Source organism: Vigna unguiculata, chromosome 9 (assembly GCF_004118075.2).
Source record: "Vigna unguiculata cultivar IT97K-499-35 chromosome 9, ASM411807v1, whole genome shotgun sequence".
NCBI classification, from domain to species: domain Eukaryota; kingdom Viridiplantae; phylum Streptophyta; class Magnoliopsida; order Fabales; family Fabaceae; genus Vigna; species Vigna unguiculata.
Window position 1 is genome coordinate 4055350 of NC_040287.1, and position 19034 is coordinate 4074383.

At 29.7% G+C, this 19034-nt stretch overlaps 2 protein-coding genes across 2 annotated transcripts; both read right to left on the reverse strand.

Annotated features, from left to right (window-relative positions):
* Positions 1 to 1317: 1317 nt before the first annotated feature.
* LOC114162780 (pectinesterase/pectinesterase inhibitor PPE8B-like) lies at positions 1318 to 4723 on the reverse strand. The gene is made up of 3 exons (XM_028046758.1): positions 4345 to 4723; positions 3715 to 4245; positions 1318 to 2312 (listed from the first exon to the last, which is right to left on the reverse strand). The coding sequence occupies exons 1-3, from the start codon at positions 4697 to 4699 to the stop codon at positions 1615 to 1617; spliced, it is 1584 nt and encodes a 527-aa protein (XP_027902559.1). The 5' UTR covers positions 4700 to 4723; the 3' UTR covers positions 1318 to 1614.
* Positions 4724 to 11757: 7034 nt separating this feature from the next.
* On the reverse strand, positions 11758 to 15185 carry LOC114164862. The gene is made up of 6 exons (XM_028049634.1): positions 14208 to 15185; positions 13678 to 13775; positions 13056 to 13080; positions 12645 to 12765; positions 12422 to 12556; positions 11758 to 12248 (listed from the first exon to the last, which is right to left on the reverse strand). The coding sequence occupies exons 1-6, from the start codon at positions 14542 to 14544 to the stop codon at positions 12044 to 12046; spliced, it is 921 nt and encodes a 306-aa protein (XP_027905435.1). The 5' UTR covers positions 14545 to 15185; the 3' UTR covers positions 11758 to 12043.
* Positions 15186 to 19034: the final 3849 nt, after the last annotated feature.

Sequence of the window (19034 nt, forward strand, 5' to 3'; positions counted from 1 at the left end):
ATTGAATCAAGTTGGCCCCGATTGAGATTTAGCCGAGTCGGCCCTGACCCAAATTTGGTCGTATTTGGCTCAGACGGCCTAGGGTGAAATTTGGCCGTATTAAAATGAGTCGGTCACGATCGAAATTTGGCCGTATTCAACTGAGTCAGCCACGACCGAAATTTGGCCGAATTTAGTCGAGTCGGCTCCAGTTAAAATTCGATCGTGTTGGCCTCAATCAAAATTTGACCGAGTTGGTCCTTACTTGAATTTGGTCGTATTCGATAGAGTCGATCACGATCGAAATTTGGTTATATTTAGGCGAGTCGGTCCTGACCTAAATTTTGCCAAATTCAGTCGAGTTGGTCATGACCAAAATTTGGCCAAGTCGGCACTTACCCAAATTTAGTCGTATTCGGTCAACTAAGTCCCCGAACGAAATTTGACTATATTCAACTTAGTCGGTTGTGATCGAAAATTAATCATATTTAGTCATGTCGATCCCGACCGACGAATTTAATGGAGTCAACCCTGACCAAAATTTGACTGATTAGACCCTGACCCAAATGTGGCCATATTTGGCCAAGTCGGCTCTGGCCAAAATTTGGTTGTATTAGGCAAAATCGGTCCTGGCCGAAATTCAGTTGAATCCAGTCAAGTCGATCTCGACTGAAATTTTGTCGAGTCGACCTTAGCCCAAATTTGGTCACATCGTCCCCGATCGAAATTCGTTCGAAAGTCATCCAAGTTCATCCCATGCTGAAATTTGGCCTCGTTGGCCTAAAAAAATCTGCCAAATTCTATGGTGTCAGCCCTATCGAAAATCTAATCCACATCCATTTTGGATCCAAATTTGTGTCCATAAAACTGACACCAAAGAATTTGACAGATTTGGTCGAATTCTTCCAAATTTTGTCCAGGACCAACTGGGTCAAATTTCGATCGGGATCGACTTGACAGAATTTGGCCTAATTCGGCCAAATTTTGTATAAAGTCACGCCAACTCAATCAAATACGACTAAATTTGGGCTAGTCCATCTCAACCTTTAGCCTAACCTAACAAAAAATATAAAGTAAAAATTTGGATTGGATATTTTGGATTATCCATTTTGAAAATCTAGATTTTGAAAATGGATATCTAATCCATAAAATATATAAAATGTAGATTAGATTGATATCCAAATCCAATAAAATAAAATTTAAATGGATTAGATTTTTAATAGAATAGATATTAAATGGATTAGATTTTTAATAGAATAGATATCCAAGAGTTAATAAAAGGGGGGTGTGGGTTGGATAGCTTCTTTGTCCATATTCCTCACCAAGAAAATGAGCTTTTCTTATTGGATCATCACCAAACATTTTAACATTTCTTAGTATTCTTTTTCTCTGGGCGTCAAACATTTCCCTTCTACGAAACAATACAAGGCACACACAGAACACCCCATTCCGAGACAAATCATAAAAACAGAAAATTATTAAACAGCCAAAGTACAAATCAATGAAATTGAGCACCAACCCACACCCCCCTTTTTTACATTTCATGTGGTTCTTTCCTCAAGAAAGCACTTTGAATAAGCAAAGTACAACAAGGACACGAGAGAGAGCTTTGGCAGTGTTAACTGTTTGATAATTTCATTCTTCCAATCCAGCTGTGAAGGCTACACCAGTTGAAGGTAACCAAAGATTCCCCTCAATAAATTGCGACACTGTGAAATTACTAGCCTGGCTAGAATCATTCATCACATGGTACCCTGGCCATTTCACTCGGTTACCAACTCCAGCACCAGCTCCATAATTCAAGTACTCTGCATAGTACAATGTGTCCAAGGCAAAGTCACCATCCCACGCCAACCACCCTTCGGGACTCAACACATCACTGATGTAAGATTGCATGAAAACTGTTCTGGAATATCGTTTCCAGGGTCTGCCGAGGTATGTGCGGGTGGAGTTAACCGAGTTCAGAAGGTCAGAATCAGCAGAAATGTTGCAGAACTGGATCGAGAAACCAGTTGGTTCATCAGGGGTTTTCCTTCCTTGTGCTGTGATGGTGTTCTTTTGATTCGGTAACCCTTGTTTGACCTCTATGAGGCAGTTTTGGAAAATGGCAGTGGCATCACCAAATATGAAATCCACAGTGCCAGTGATTGTGCATTCTCTGTAGAATTGGCGCATGGTGTGGGTATAGAGGCTGTCTTGGTAACCGGAAATCCCACATCGGTAGAATACAGAGAGGTCAGAGTCTGATCTGAGTGCCACAGCTTGGTGCTTCACTGCTCCTGCTGTGTTCTGGAAGGTGATGTCTCGTGCTATGAATCCTCTGCCACTCACAGCTACGCATGCAACGCAACCACACAAAAACAATCAAAATTAGGTCAGAGATTTCGGCTGTTGAAGACAAGTGTTTTTGGTCTTTTGAACGTAGTTAATGCAGCACATGCACATTTATTTTTCATTATTACCAGTTCTATACGTGGTTAATTAACGTTTAAATAGTAGGACCAACTTTGCATTGGATAACTCATACATAACCACGTATATTTTTTTCACATGCAGCATGTGTTCAAGTTAGCAGATAACTCGGTCTCTTTCTCCCTCAATCTTTATCTTAAATTCTTTTAAGATTTAAATAAATTAATTTAAATATTTTTAATTGAGTTATTATTAATTTTTTAATTTATTTACCATTAATATAAGAGTAGTTTTATCAACTCTGTCAATAAAAGACAATAACTAATTTCCCTTGAAATTATCTTTAATAATATTTTCTTTTTTAATTATATGATGAGGCTTTATTAGAAGACAAAATTCTATGCGTTTAAATTTTTTTTGTTCATAGCACTACAATATTTTTATTATAATAGCACACACTAGCTAGGATTACTTTTTCTAAGTTTTATTTTACTTTGTCTGGTTCTTTCTTTTTCTTTCACTCTTAATTGGGTATACATCTATACGTTTGTAGGTACGGTAAAACATCTCATGTGCCATGCAGAGACTTGTATTATGGTAAATACACCTAACTTTGGGAATAGGTTATATAGCAAGTCAACTTTAGGTCTCCTTCACTATTACAAACATATACAAAATAATTCATAGTAACTCAATTTCTTATTGCCAATTATCAATTAAATATTTCACAACAAATTATTCACGTAAATAAATCAAAGTATTTGTTGGATTTACTTTTATACAGACAAAATCAGTAATTTCTTTTGTTATTTTTCTGTCAAATGTTTTCACATCAAATTAGTCTTTCAATATTGATTCATTTCAAATGTTATTACATCAAATTAAGAAATTGATTTATTGAAATATTATACGAACAATTTAAATTTCCTAACATACATATATATATATATATATATATATATATATACATATTTATATTTGTGGACATCATATTCATTAATCATTAAGAATGTGTCACTTATTATTTTTAGTTGTAACAGTATGACTCTCTCCAATATGACAAAAGAAAAAACCAGAAATTGGGCCCTCAAAATTAAACGAATTAGAAAAGGATATGGAAAGAAAACTTCTCCCAAAGCATTTTCTGATAGAAAATACGAAAATAAAATAAAATGAAACTTCTATATATCAAAATTAATTTATAAAAAAATTTAAAAAGATAAAATATGCATAAATTATTTTAACCTATGAAACTTTCTTTTTCTAAAAATATTTATGGAACAGTTGTTAATTACATCCTTATATATAGAAGAGTGTTCTTGCCAAAAGTTGCTGACCGGAAGGTGGTCCAACCGTCGACGAAGCTCCTGTTACCGGTGATAACAGTAACATTCATGCCTTCTCCGATCATCATGAGATTCCACTTCTTCTTCTTGATCTCAACGTTCTCATGGTAAACCCCTCTCTTCAGGAATATCACGTAGCGTTTCATGCTGTAATTAGGCGCAGCCAAGACTGCATCCATGATTTTGGTGAAGTCCCCGGTGCCATCGGCGGAAACCACCGCATCCGCGACCACCCCATTTGTCTGGAGCAGCTTCCTGTCCCCCGGTTTAACCCACGACGGAAACTGCCCCTCTGTGGAAGAGAAAGGGGATTGGTTCGAAATGGGGTTCACCTGCGTAAGAAGTTCTTGCAGCAACGACATGACTTGGCCAAGCCCTGTGGAAACTAAACCCTTCACAATGCCGTCGGTGCCGTCGAATCCGTCCATGCATGTGTCTTGGTTCGCAAGTGCAGCACTTAGCCATGTCCTCAAATCTGAACTTTGGTTTCCTGTGCTGTTATGCTTCCCTGCAACATGCAATACCAGAAAATGAAAAGTTGCATCTTTAATTTTGTAATATATTGTTTGGAATTAAGAAAGATGAATGTGAAGAAAAAAGATGGTACCTTGGGGATTCTGCGTAGCAGAGACAGACCAATCAAGTTCATCAGAGGAGAGGTCAAGCAAATCTAGACAATCAGAGACGGCGTTAGAAAGAAGCGAGTCTCCGAAGCCAGAACCGAACTCAGAGAGGATGGAGGTCACATCCTGCAACACATCAACCACAGTTTTCACTGTCCCCGCGAATTCAGAAGGCGAAACGTTCAGATACTCGAATCCCACACTGCTGCCATCTGAGGCACCGATCACAGTCGGCAAAAATAAGAGGAAGAAGAAGAAGAAGAGTGTTGGAGATAAGTGTTTGGGTGAAGAAAGCTTCATTGTGTTGTGCTGTGTTGGAACACGCTCAGGGAGTTGCATCTTTAAAGAGAGGAGAAGTGGAATAAATAGTTCAGAATGTAATGGTTAGATGGGCAGTTGAGAGAATTTAAGACAAACAGCAGAGTTTAGAAAAAAATACTCTAAAAAAATGAGTTTGATTCATTTTAATGTGAATGTAGGTATATAAAATTCAAAGGGTTTTTATTGAAGTAATAGCAACGCTTCTGAGTCAACCTTTGCTTCGGAATAGTAACATGGTATATAAAGAAGGGGTGTTTGATTTGTTGCAGTGTCGGCGGTGACGCTACACTTTTTTTCATCTCACTTTCTTGTTATTGGATAGGATAACATTTATGTTCTGAATTTTAAGGTTGCTAAAATGGCATTTTTGAAGTAAACACTTGGTGTGGAACAAACTTTCATTAACCTTAATACTCCAAAATGGCATTTTGAATCTAATTACTATCTATTGTGTAGGCTTTATTTTAAACTGGTTAGGGTTACTTTATTTTGAAGAAGAAAAAATGTTTTTAGATATGTAGTTTGTTTGTTGTTAATAGTTTCTTGCAGATGTCACTCTCGATGTGAACAATTTATAAGGGCATTTTTTGTGGTCACTATTTTGAGTGAATTTTACATCTTGTCTCAAACCAGTTTTTACATCGAAAAATGATAGGTTGACATTCATATTTAATTATTTTTTTTATCACTTTTATAGGTTACAAATTAATTTATTTTGAGTTATAAATTATTTTTAAAATAATAAAAAAAGTGATCAAATGTAAATGTCAACCTATCATTTCTCTTTTGACATCTTTGTGAGCTTAGTTCATTCATATATCTACATGGATCACGATCTTCTTCCTCTTACGTGACCCACCAAGAAATTTTTTTCATTTCTCTTTTGGATGCACCAAGAAATTTAAACAAAAGAAAAAAGAAAAAAAAATAACACGAGAGACCCATGCGTGCCTGTCTTCATTACAAATTACTATATGGAAGAGTAATATTGAGATGCACGCAAAAACCAAAATTTCACAATCATTTCAGCACGTTCTGAGAGACAAAAATAATTTTACACATTAATCAGCGTAATATAAAATATTTTACTCACGTTATATACCGAAGCATGTCATAGCGGTCATGTTGTCTCCAAAACCCAACCATCGCCCGGTTCAACCGAAGCTTAGTTATATGACAAAAGATATGTCAGAAAACAAAAATTCCACGCCTTTTAAATTAATTAACAAAAACAATTGAAAAAAAAAATGAAGCCATAAATTTGTGCAAATTTTTGATGATAGAAAACTAACACAGAAAAAATAAATTACATGGGTTCATATCACCTAACGTAAAAAGTACTTTTAATATTAATTTTTTTAACAAATAATTTAGGATCTCTTTTTAATAGAAAATGATAAGATAATAACTAAATTTTGACAATATTTTTACTTCTGAGTTGACATACTCTCAATAGTTTTAAAATATTGAAAAATTAAAAAATTAAAAATTATCTTCTTTTTAAATATCATTTTCTTTTTAATTTGAATAATTATAGTTTGATAATTAAATTTTGACAATTTTGTTGATATTTTTTAAATAATTTTAAATTATAAAAAAAAAATAAAAAGCACACATGAAAATAATTGTAAGAAAATTAATTGTTAAAATACTATTGAGGTGTTCACTTTTCTCCTTTGTATGCGTCACTTTATTGTCTCGCAGCATGTTAATATCCACGTGTCCTTGCCCCACCGTCTCTTGCTTCACTTCCCCACAATTCATACGCAATGTAAGAATTTTGGTCTAATATATTTAATTTTATTTTGTACAAATATTTGGTATAATAATATTTAATTTTGTTTTGTTCAAATACTTTGGATAATTTTCTATATTGGGTAATTTAAGTTGAAATGGAGAATGTAGTAATTATAAAGTTTTGTTGTTCAAATTGTTTGGTTAACAGAATTATTTACTTTGTTGCAAATTTTTTATTGATGCCAAAAGAAGTAGTTTGTTTAAAATAGATTATCACATTAGCTAATTCAAGAATCAATGTAAAAATATGTCATTTTTGCAAGTTCTTGAATTAACGATTGTAATTAATTTTGTGGTTGAATATGTTTTTATTTCTTTAATTTAAATTAAATTTTTTTAAACTTTAATATATTTTGGTCTTCAAATTTTATATTAATGTTAAAAAATATGTGTTAAACATGTTTTTTTAACTGACATAATAGAAAAAACATGTTAAATAGTATAAACAACTTAAATAATATGTAAAAAAAATTATCATAATTGAGTTAAAAAGATTATATAATTTGTTTTTAAAGTTTGAGATCAAAATGTATCAAAATAACTATAATAAACAAGAAAAGAAAACATTTTTATATTTAATTTGATTTTTTATTAAATTTCAAAGATTAAAAATATATTTAATTCTTTAGTTTTTTTTCACGTTGACTTTCACTTCAATAAATGTGAAAAAAAATCCATATTTTTTTATGAATTATATGAATAAGGGAACATTAATTTTTTATGTTACATGACTATTGATATAAAATAAGTTTTTTTTTTTTACTTTTTCTTCACTCGTATCTACGGTACTTCTTAAAGCGGCGTAATTTGACTCATAAATAATATAAAAGGTTGTTTTTTTCTCTAGTAATAACACAAAGCATTTTAAACAATGCAACATTTAGAATCAATATGTTAAATAAAAAATGAGTCAGCAAACAATATTGTACCTAAGTTCAAAATAATTTGGATTAACACTTCATTTTTCTAGTTGAATTTTCTGTGCGTTGTTTACAAGATTTACTCATGACTTTACAACTTTTACTTTTCTTTTTATATTCTATTGAAGTTCTAAACTTAAACTCAAAATTATTATAAGTAATCTATAACTATATTCAAAGAGTATACATTGTTTCGGTGTACAATTTTGTGTATGCTATTTTAATCTTATAACTACAACAATCATTTCTCTCACAATCTAAATTACTCATTTTTTAACAACACGTTACGTTATTATGAATTTTCTAAAATTGAATATATATATATATATATATATATATATATATGAAAGTATTTATCTCTATCTATTGGAAAGAAATAAAGTGAAAGGGACCTCCTTTAAAGATTCGGTGATGCCCCAACAAGAAAAGCGCGTTTACAGCTTGCTTTTGTGCTATATATTGCCACTTGTACAAAAATCAATAATCTAATTTTTTTTATTGAATAATTTTATAGGTTTGGTTTGCATATTAGGCACATTTGTGGGTTTATGTTGTGTTCCTTTTTAATGTGTAGAAACTTTTGTTGGATCACCAACACTCATTATGTCATAAAAAGATTGACCTTTGATCAATGAACTTGGAAGAGACCCATGACAGAAAAAGGATAAATTGAAACATTTATTTATGATTATTGAATTATGGTTTCTAAGTTTAATGATATGAAGTATTAAAACCTTAGTTGGGTGTGAGAAATACCTAATTAAGGTTGCAATTGAAATAAAGTAGTTAACTGTGACTTCAAATAAGGTTGCAATTGAACTAAAGTAGTTAACTGTGACTTCAAATAAATACACCCTCTATCCTCTACTTTAAGAAATCAGTATAATATTGAGTAAAATTTATATATTTCAAGACATGAATTAAATGAGTAATTAACTACTTTCAGTATAATATTGAGTCCATTCTAATAACTGTTTAGCCAGGTATTACATGATGCTATTGATACAGTGCAAAATGTTCTTGGTATCTGCTGCTAATTAATATACTTCGATGGAAATATAAATGGGATAATCCTATCTCGTAAAATAAGACATATCTAGCTTTAAACTTAAACTATAATAATTGTAGCCTCCTCAAAAATAAAGAAACCAATAAATTAAGAGGATATTAAACAAAGAAAATAACAAGTTGACGTGACATAAAAAAGACATTTATTCAGTTGATCATGGAATCAGATAATATAATATTTAGATGAAAATAGAAAAAATATTTTAAACTAAAATAATTTTTTTAAGAAAAAAATTAAAAATATTTTTAATTTAACTAAATCATAATTATTATTCTTTTATGAATTAATTAAAAGGATAAATGTAACATCATAATATATTTAATACTTTGTTTTTAAAATTATATTTTTAAATTAAAATTTATATTTTAAATAAATTTATTACATCATATTTTAATATTGTTTATTTATTTGAATTTATATTTTAAATAATTTTTCAAATAATTATATATAAAATTATTTTAACTATAAATTTTTTGAAATAGATCAATATAATATATAAATGGAAATAAAGTTAATCTTGTTAAAAAAAATTTAAATAGAGTTAGTTTAAAAATATTCAAAAAATATTAGTATAATATTTATATAAAATATGAAGTTTAATAAAATTATCAGTATAACATTTGTAAAAGATAAATTTGTTATTTATTTGGAAAAGAACTAAATTGATTAATTTTAACAACAATTAGGACTAAATTGATACTAAAATAACAAATATAAAAATAAAATTGAGATTAAGTCAATAATATGGTGCTAACAGTGACATGTGACACTACCACTACCATGCCACATTAACATTGTCACATAGAACAATGCTGATTTGATTTGTGATAATTTAAAAAAAAATTAAAAAATCAGAAAATGACGAATAAATATGTGACACATATATATCTAATGTTGTTAGTATAGTATTAACGAAAATTACCTAATTGGTATTCATTTTCAAAAATATGACCCAATTGAGACCAATCAAAATCTGATGATCAAATTGAGATTTTCAAATAAAGAAAAGGACCAACCTAGAGTTTAAACCTTAAATTATTTAATTCTTTATGCCATTTTTTTAGGTTAAAAATCAATTAAATGGTTGAACCTAAAAATCATTTTAACATTTATATAAAAATTAAATTTGGTCTTAATTTGAAAAGGGGAAAATTGTTTCAGTTTAACAAAAAACTGGGATTGAAATGAATAAAAATAACGAATATAGGAATTAAATTGAATAGAAGACAATTAATACAAACTCTAACAGGTACCGACACTAATCATGACACGTGACACAATCTCTTTCTCGTGACATGATGCTGATTTAACACATATATTAAAAAAAATTAAAAAACATTAAAATTTAAAAAATAATTATCACGTAATATACAGGATTATTTTTTTCTTAATTACTAAAACGATATTAACAAAAAAAGTTAAATCCAACAAAATTCATAAAATTTAAGATTTTATTAATATATATATTAGAACTGAATTAATGAGAGAAAAAATAGTAACTAAATTAGTATTTTATTCTTTAATAACTTAATTAGTAGTTTAACAGTTTATTTTTGGCAAATGAGGTTAGAACTATGTAGACGAAAATTCACTTGTATGTTTTTTCTTTAAGACTAAAAATTTTGATGTTATATTCATCTCTTTTGGTCTCTTATCCCAATGGTGAGTCTCATACTTTGTTTGACCTTTTACAGATACACTAATTATTGTGTCTAACATTTAAGACGAAATTAATGTGGTTCGTAAATTTGTGGATCCACCATGTGAGCCTGCATGCATCATCAATAGTATCAAGAAATTTATGATTTTGGTTATGGTCCTTTCATGCACATTAATTATGGAACTCTATATAAGGTAATTCATATTACAAACTTATCATCAAAATCACTTTTCAAAACTCAAAATGTTATCAGCAGTGGGGCTTTAACAAACGGAATAACATTAATTCCATTCCTTCTTTGGAAGCTTTCCCAATCCTAATCCGTTTTTGTAATTAATAAAAAAATTAGTATATTTTTATTATGAAGATTATCAAGAAAAAATTGTAATGTAAATAGTTTATCCAAACTCTTTTCTTTTTCCTTTTTTCTTCATTCTCTTATCTTTGAAACACTGTCTTTTTATGGCACAGCATTCCATGCGAGGGCTTCGATGGCTTCACACGCTTTTCAACGTTCCTTGTAGGATGTGTTTCAATTCTTCTACGCTTTAGACACGTGTCATCATTTATTAATTTTTGAAAATCGATTTATAGCATAATTATAGCTGAGTCAAAACCAACCATGCATTTAATGACTTTCTCTTTTGCCAAACACAATCACACAAAATTAAGAAATTCTGTTGTATCCCTGCTCTGCAAGTTTGAGACATCTATTTTGTGATGGTTAGAAATTTTATTACTATTTGTTTTATTTATAGAAATATCATTTAGATGGAACAAATTATCTCAATTTAAAATATTTAATAATATATAATTTTAAGTTTAATAAGTGATTTGGTTTTTTAATCTAGTTGTTTAGCTTTTCTTGTCTTTTTGTTAATTTTTGGTATTTTTTAAAAATTTCAATTTGATATTCAATTATTTAGAAAGGTTCAAATTTAAAAAAAAAATTAATTTAATTTTTTATTTCAAATTTTGATTTAATTTAATTTTCATATTTTAAAAAAATCCAATTACGTTTTCTCAAACTAAATTAATAATTATATTTAATTATTTATATATACATGTTATAAAAAATTTATAATTTAATTTAATTTTAAATTAAAAAAATAAACTTAAATCATTTTAAAGATATGAGAATTAAATTAAACCAAAATTTTAAATAGAGGAATTAAAATTAAATATGTTTTAATAATTGAAAAACCAAATTAATATTTTAAAAAATTAAAAGAAAAATAAATCAAAAATATTAAAAAGATCAAAATGAACTTCTAGTAAGTATATTTAAACTCTTTTGATTATATAGTTTGGCTTTGGATGACCTTATTGACCACCCTCAAGTCATGCTGCATAAAATCCAGTCAAGAGTTTGCTAAGCACGCAAACACCAGAGTGCACAAAGGAGAAAATTTATATCATATCATATCATATCACAAACTCACAATTAAGGCTTAAATCTACAGTGCAAAGTTCAATTCATGTTATGTATATGAAACTCAAAAAGGCTTCTGGAGTAAAAGGTTATTTGTTTCAAAAGATGTTCTTCAAAATTTGAGTTTAGTATAACCATGCATTATGGAATTGAATAGAATGAAAGAGTTAACAAAAGTGTTACAAAATGAACTTGATGGATGGTCCAGATTGCTTTGTTAGATGAAGGTAAAAAATCACATGATAAGAATGTTCCTTGAATATCTATCTGGTGTATAAACAAAATTTTCTCTATTAACCATATGGAAATACGTGAGAACGAGGATTATAGCCCTTGCATTGCAATAATAAACTCTTGAAGCTACCTCACATAATTTCACCCTTTTCAAGTCTTCATTAGATATTTCAGGCATAAGAAATAGTCCACTACTTCATCTAAAAACCAGTATTTTTCAGTGATCCTTGTTGTAGGATTAAGTAAGTAACTACAAAGCTATCAATGACATCAATTGTTGTTCAACTTCTTCCCAGTTCTTAACTTTGGTAACCAAGGGATGCTGATCAGCAGAATCAGTCTTGGCCCAAGGGTATGAGTTTTCATAATCAAAGAGTAGCACTCTGATTCCTGCTTCAGCACACTCTATAGCATATCTTGGGTTATCATCAATCAGAATATTTGCATTTAAAGACCTACAAGTATACAATACAAGGAATCTATCAAACAACAAGTCATTGCAACCACTAAGGTAGCAGTGTTTTTTATCTGACTATCAACAAAATTGGTCAAAATGTTGGCAATGAAATGAAACAAAGGTTTTATGCTGAAGCACACAAATGCAGGTGAATAGGATTATGCTGCATACCTACAAATATCTGACTTTGGTCTAGACACCCCATCAAGAGCAAAGTGGTTTCCAAAGTGAATATCCTGAAACAATCCTGAAAAATGCTTCTCTATCCACTCAATTGTGTGATCCTTGATCACATTTTGCCGAGATCTGATCATAAAATACACAAAAATGGCTGTTAGTTCATGCTGCCCAGATTCTACTACAGGCTGAAGTAAAATCAATACCAACATCATACGTTACAACTGATAGGTTACAGAATCTTGATAAATTCCGCAAGGCCACCTTAGCACCTGGGATAGGTTGGATCCCTGACTTGAAATATGATGTCTCAAAAAATTCATGAACACGAGTATTCGCTGCACAACATGAAGGTATTGTTAGCATGGTGTGCAAAAGCAATTCAAATTTGACAATTTTTTGGTCCACAATTAAACTGGTTTAAGAACTTCATTCACAATCTCTGGAAAGATGTGAAATTTCTAAACAGAACACAGTTCCTTCAATCAGTAAGCAAGGTGAAAAAGAAATTAGAAACAAAATAATTCAAATCTGATTTTCCCAAAGATTTTCATGAGTGGGAGTAGAGAAGAATAATTAAGAATTTCAAACAATGCAACATCCATGTGACTGACAGATATGCAATTACCTTCGTCACGTGAACAGTTCCATATCTGTATCAGAAATGAAAGATGCATCAGACTCTCATACAGACATAATCATTCAAAAATACCCATCATACTAATTCTTACTGTAAGTTGCAGACCGAGGAGAAAAGTACTCAAGAAAAAGGACAAAAACTCTAAAAACTCAAAGATACCCATCATAGAACAGAATTAAGAGTTAGCAATATAAATGAAAACATGTTTTCTGTAACGGTAACAGAAAAACAGTGAAATTTTCATTCATAGAAAGAAGGTGGTTGAAGGCAGACATACTCATCCTTACACACCTCTAACCAAATCTTAAAACTTAAAATTACATCATGCAAGATCAATACCTAAGAAAATTAAACACCTCAAATAAGCCCGATTCCTTAGAGTTGGGTTTCCATGCAACTGTTAATAACCTCTAATACTACATCTGTTGTCATTTTGTACGCAATTTAAGGCTACAATTCTTCTGAAGAGGATTAGTTAACAAGGGGCAAAATGAGCCTTTGAAAGATAATGCAAATCATTGTAATATTGTAAATACAAAATTTGTAAATTTCTAATTTCTAATTACTTGACATTAAAGAATAGAATTAGTGATATAGTTATGAGGTGTACCTTGAAGAACTCATACACATGATACTCAGAAACTGAATGACTTGATGAGTATCGATCTGCTATGAACTCGTTCAGAGCTGAGACAAAGTTTCCTAATACTGCATATATATAAATGCAAATGAAAAGGTACACATTACAGGAAAAATCAAAAAGTGAAAGTACAGTTTACATTCTAAGAATTGCCAAGAACGTTATATGTTGACATTTAAGAAAAGGGAATAAATTGAAAAAAGCTTCTACTCAAACAATAAACAAGTAAATTAAGGAAGGCATATATGTAACATGCACCAAGGGAAGGGATATTTGTCTTGGTTTCTTAATCATTTAATATTGTTTAAGAGACATACTAAAATATAAAATGAAAGGAAATGTAACATAGATCCAGACTAATAAATGAAACAGAAACAGGATAACGATTCAGCCAAGATTCTTCATAGAAAATTATAAGACCAAATCGGTAGCTAAGCCTAATAAGATAACATATAATATAAGTCATCAAAAAGATGGGGAACACATGCAAAAATACAAACCTTCATCAACATCAACAGCAACAACAAGTTTCTGGAGTAAGGGTTGATCAGGGAAACAAAAAGGTTTGGAGGGACTTCCACCCAAAGACCTATCTTCAACAGAAACACCTTTCTCAAAATCACCTAACAAGGGTGGGTGAGGAAGACATGCAAAACCATAAAGCTTTTTCTTTTCCTTCACGAAAACCCTCTTAGAATTATCACCAGCATTGGCATCAGAACAAGCTCTAAAAGTGAATCCAAGTCTTCTGTTAGCCTCAGGGGAAGAAATAGAAGAGTAATTGAAAAAGGCCCTACTTGAATGGGAACAAGGTTCATAGCCTAACATACGAGCCATGAGAAGAAAAAGATTATTGCAATGCAGAAAAGGGGAAGAGCTTGCTGAAACAACAAGCGCACAAGGCCTCGCAGGTTCTTTAATTTAAATAAAAGGACACCATAATCTTGGTAAAAAAGTAATAATATTCCCTTGCAAAAAAGCCAAGGCCTTTCGACTTGCCAATCAATAGAACAATTTAACTATGCATCAAGGAAAAAACTTTCATTGGACACTCTCATTCGGCAACAAAAGGGTCTCTTCCTAACGCAACCTTAAAGTTAAAAAACCACCAAAATGGGAACGACTTCAGAAAATAAAAAACAAAACTTGGCACACCGCAGGTTCAAAACCAAACAGAATTGATTTCAAACCTGCGGAAAGAATGGCTTAGCACAAGAAGAATTTCTAGAAGATGCTCCAATGCTCAAAACAGAATATGCATTAAACTAAACCAAAACAAGAAGCAATGAAAATAGTAGAAAGTGCTCAGATCTTGATTCTCTACTCCAACGTTATATACGGGATCAAGGCGGCACATATAGACACAGGGTCCTTCCTTTTTTCTTGACTGAATAATTGTAACTAATTAATTGATAATTAACATGATCTTTGTTGTCGGAGGAAAAAAATGAAAAATAATTGGGGGTAATAATCAGGATATTTTACTGCGATTTCGGGCTTCATTTGCTGTTTTGTTCAGTTTTTCTGCCAAAAGGCGATTGATGACGTAAGTGTTTACGAAAATTTTCCACTATGAGTAAAATAATTATGGACTCAATCAGTGTAAAAAGAAGTTCAAATCCTATAAATTGATTTTCGATATTGAATTAAATATTTTTGCTGATAAATAATTTATAAAGACCTATGCTACCTAAATTAAAAAAAAAGAATATTTGTGTATATTTAAATAGATCACTGGATAAATTATTTCCTGTATGAAGGGAAGTAAAATGTATTCTAAATTTGTTGTTTTGTTTTTCCAACCATTTATGTTTCCTTGAGGAAGTTGATGTGGTAGGTAAAGGTAGAAGAAGAGAAGAAATAATAGGAAAACAAAGGGAATGAGACTCATCGTCAACTTGTTAAAAAAAGAAGAATATTTTAATAATATTCTCATTTTTTTTATATTGGGAAATCTTAATATCATATTAATTATACCTTTATGTATTTTGTAATTTTTAATTAATTTACGTGTCTATTTATTATATAAGATATAAAAAAATATAAAAAGAAAATAATACAACAACTGTAATAAAAAAAAGTTATTATATTTTTTAACCATAATAAATCTTAAATTATAGTATTCATACATTCACTAAAAATAATGCTTGAATTTTCTCAATCTAATCTAGAAAACATGAATTAGATCAAATGATTTGTTCGTATTTATATATATATATATATATTTATTTTTCTACCGCAAATTGGGTTAACGTAACATGTGCCACTGAAATTGCGAAGTCGAAGTGGATAGATACACGAAGGGTACGGCGGTGAGGTGGCTCAGCTATTTGGTGCCCATCAAAAGAACCTCCCACCAATCACAAATAAAATTTTAAACTAACTTTCGATATATATATATATATATATATATATATATATATATATATATATAATATGGATATTTTAATGCATTAAAACAATTCACTTATTCTGCTTTTTATCAGAAGTTATATTTAGCCTTTTTTTTCATTATAAATGTTAACCATCATCTCCAATTAAAATGTGTAATTAACACAATTTTTAGAACTAATTTAGATTTTTTTTAGAAATCTTCACTTTAGTTATTATATATATATAAACAAAAAAGCAAGATTCAAAAAAAGCATGTTGGAAATTACCAAAGTTATAAGAAGGTAAATCAACTGTTTACCAACAAAGTCCTGTTTAATGGAACAAATTCATTGTTTCCTTCCTTAAAAATATGGGATACCCTAAGAATAATGGTATAGAAAAAAAAGATAAGCAGTTGAGTCATCCACTTCTCATTCTCCCAAGGTACAATGTATATATATATATATATCCTTCCAAGTACTTGTTTATCACATTCTATCAAAAGATTGAACCAACTACCTTTAACTTTCGGTATTTCCACTACATTTATAGCAACATAAAGTTGGGATGGAAAGGCAAATTTTACACCCAGAAAATTAACTTAGACACCAAAAGCTGTTTTTTGCATTTAATAAACAACAGTTTATTAAATGATAGTAAGGTATAGACAAAAATTCATTCTAAGTAGACACAATACATACACAAGTTTCATATAAGGAATTTTCTCTCATCATTATTTTTTCTCTTGAAAAATTATCTTTAAATTATATAATCTGAAACTTATTTTTTCTCTTTAACCATTTTTACTTGTTTTTTACTTGTGGATTGTAACGTTTTTTTAGTCAATCTTTTTAGAAAACAAAAATTTGGATTGTATTAAAAATTATTTTTGGATTATACGATCTGGAAAACTTGTAGATTATACAGTTTATAAGTCATTTTCAAATTATGCAACGAAAATAAAATGAGAAGTTGTGGAGGTACAGAAAGAAATGTATGCAGGTGTTGGAAGAAGCTGCAATCTAACATGTATAAGGAAACTAGTAGTACTTTTGAGATCAAGCCACATCGAATATCTATTATGGGAAGATACGGGTTTAAAGTTTTTTAAAACTGTAGCCCATAATGAAAAGCCCACTTGTTAACAGAGACCAACTCCCATACCAAGCTACTGTTACTGTCTGAACCCTCTTTCTTCATTAACACAACCACATTATAATTTAGATTAGTAAGGATTCAACTAGAAGAAATAAACTAGAAAACAACGATGTAAACATCATACAGAAAATCCCTTAAATTTGATAAAAAAAAAAAAAAAAAACTCATTTTACTTCGTCCAATCCAAGTCAAGAATCTTGGTCAACATATTATTTTCTTGTCTGGTATAAAGTTTTAGAATGACCCAAAGAGAAAATACAGTGGCAAAGACTTTTAGATTAAAAAAATAATAATAATAATAAAATAAATTAATATATATATATATATAAGCATTTAAATTTATTTTTAGTCTTTTAATTTCATACAATTTTTGTACTTCTTAATTTTTTTTTTTCAAAATTAGTCCTCAAAAATTACTGCTAACTTTTTAGTCCTTAAAAAGGAAAATTATATCTACTTCGTCAAAACTTACCTAAGGGATAAGATGATTTGTGCACTCTTTTCAGTCGCCAAAACCAAACAATTTCGTTCCCCAGAGGAAATAAAACATAGGAACCTTAATTGAAGCTAACCAACGTAGAAGATTATTTTGCACTCTTTATTAATCTAACCAATTTCATTACTCAAAGGAAACAAACTCGTGGCTCTTTTCTTGTAAACATTAGGGATTTATAAAATTAAATAAATAAAATCTGACATGTCCCATTATAGATGTATTATTTTAGAATTATGATATTTTGATTACTAAGTTTTGACAACTTTCTTACAATATGATGTGTCATCTTTTAAGTGATTTTTGAATATTAAGAATGAGAAAAAAAAATCACTTAAAAGATAACACCTAAAATTATAAAAGAAAATTATCAAAATTTAGTAATTAAAAAATATTTTCCATTATTTTACAATCAATACATTAGCCGCATACAATATGATAATCGGTGAAGGGCGCTCCATTTTTCACCCTAGCAACAATACTTTTAAAGCAGGTGAAAAAGAGTCAAATATCAATTTTCTATCGCTAACATTATGTGTCGTGTCAAGAATATATATCTCAATCTGATTTAGGATAGAATACTTTTGGGTTGAAGAAAATATTTCTTTTCAATATGAGTTAAATTGAGACCGAATTATTTAATTCGTAGATTAAATGTGTTTAAATTGGATTGGAATAATTAATTGGTAATTTAATTATAATAACTTATTACTATTACCTTTATAATTTTTAATTATTTTTTATTATAATTTTCTATTAAATATATTTATGTAGGTTAATATCTTGATTTTTCAAAAGATTGAAATGCTGTTGAATTAAGTTTAAATGATTTGGATGATTAATTTATTCCTTTGTCCAATTATATAGGTGACCTAGTTTATTTTAGGGTTAAATATATTTTTATTCCTTAACTTTTAGTAAATTTTGGAATTAGTCCATTTCGAAACTTTGGACAAATTCAGTCTTTCATCTTTCGAAATACGTAGATTTAGTCATTTTAATCAAATTTTGTTAGGTTTATTTGATGTTTCGTACGCAGTTGAGAATTGTGTTTGAGTTGTTTATATTGTTTGACACATTTTTGCTCTAATGTTAAGTCAAATACTATTATGAAACGCACTTGAAAGGTTAAATAAACTTAACAAAATTTGATTAAAATGACTAAATCCACGTATTTTGAAAGATGAAGGACTAAATTAGTCCAAAGTTTCGAAATGGACTAATTTCAAAATTTACTCAAAGTTAAGGGACCAAAAACATATTTAACCCTTTATTTTAATATTGTACTCCTATAAATATAAAT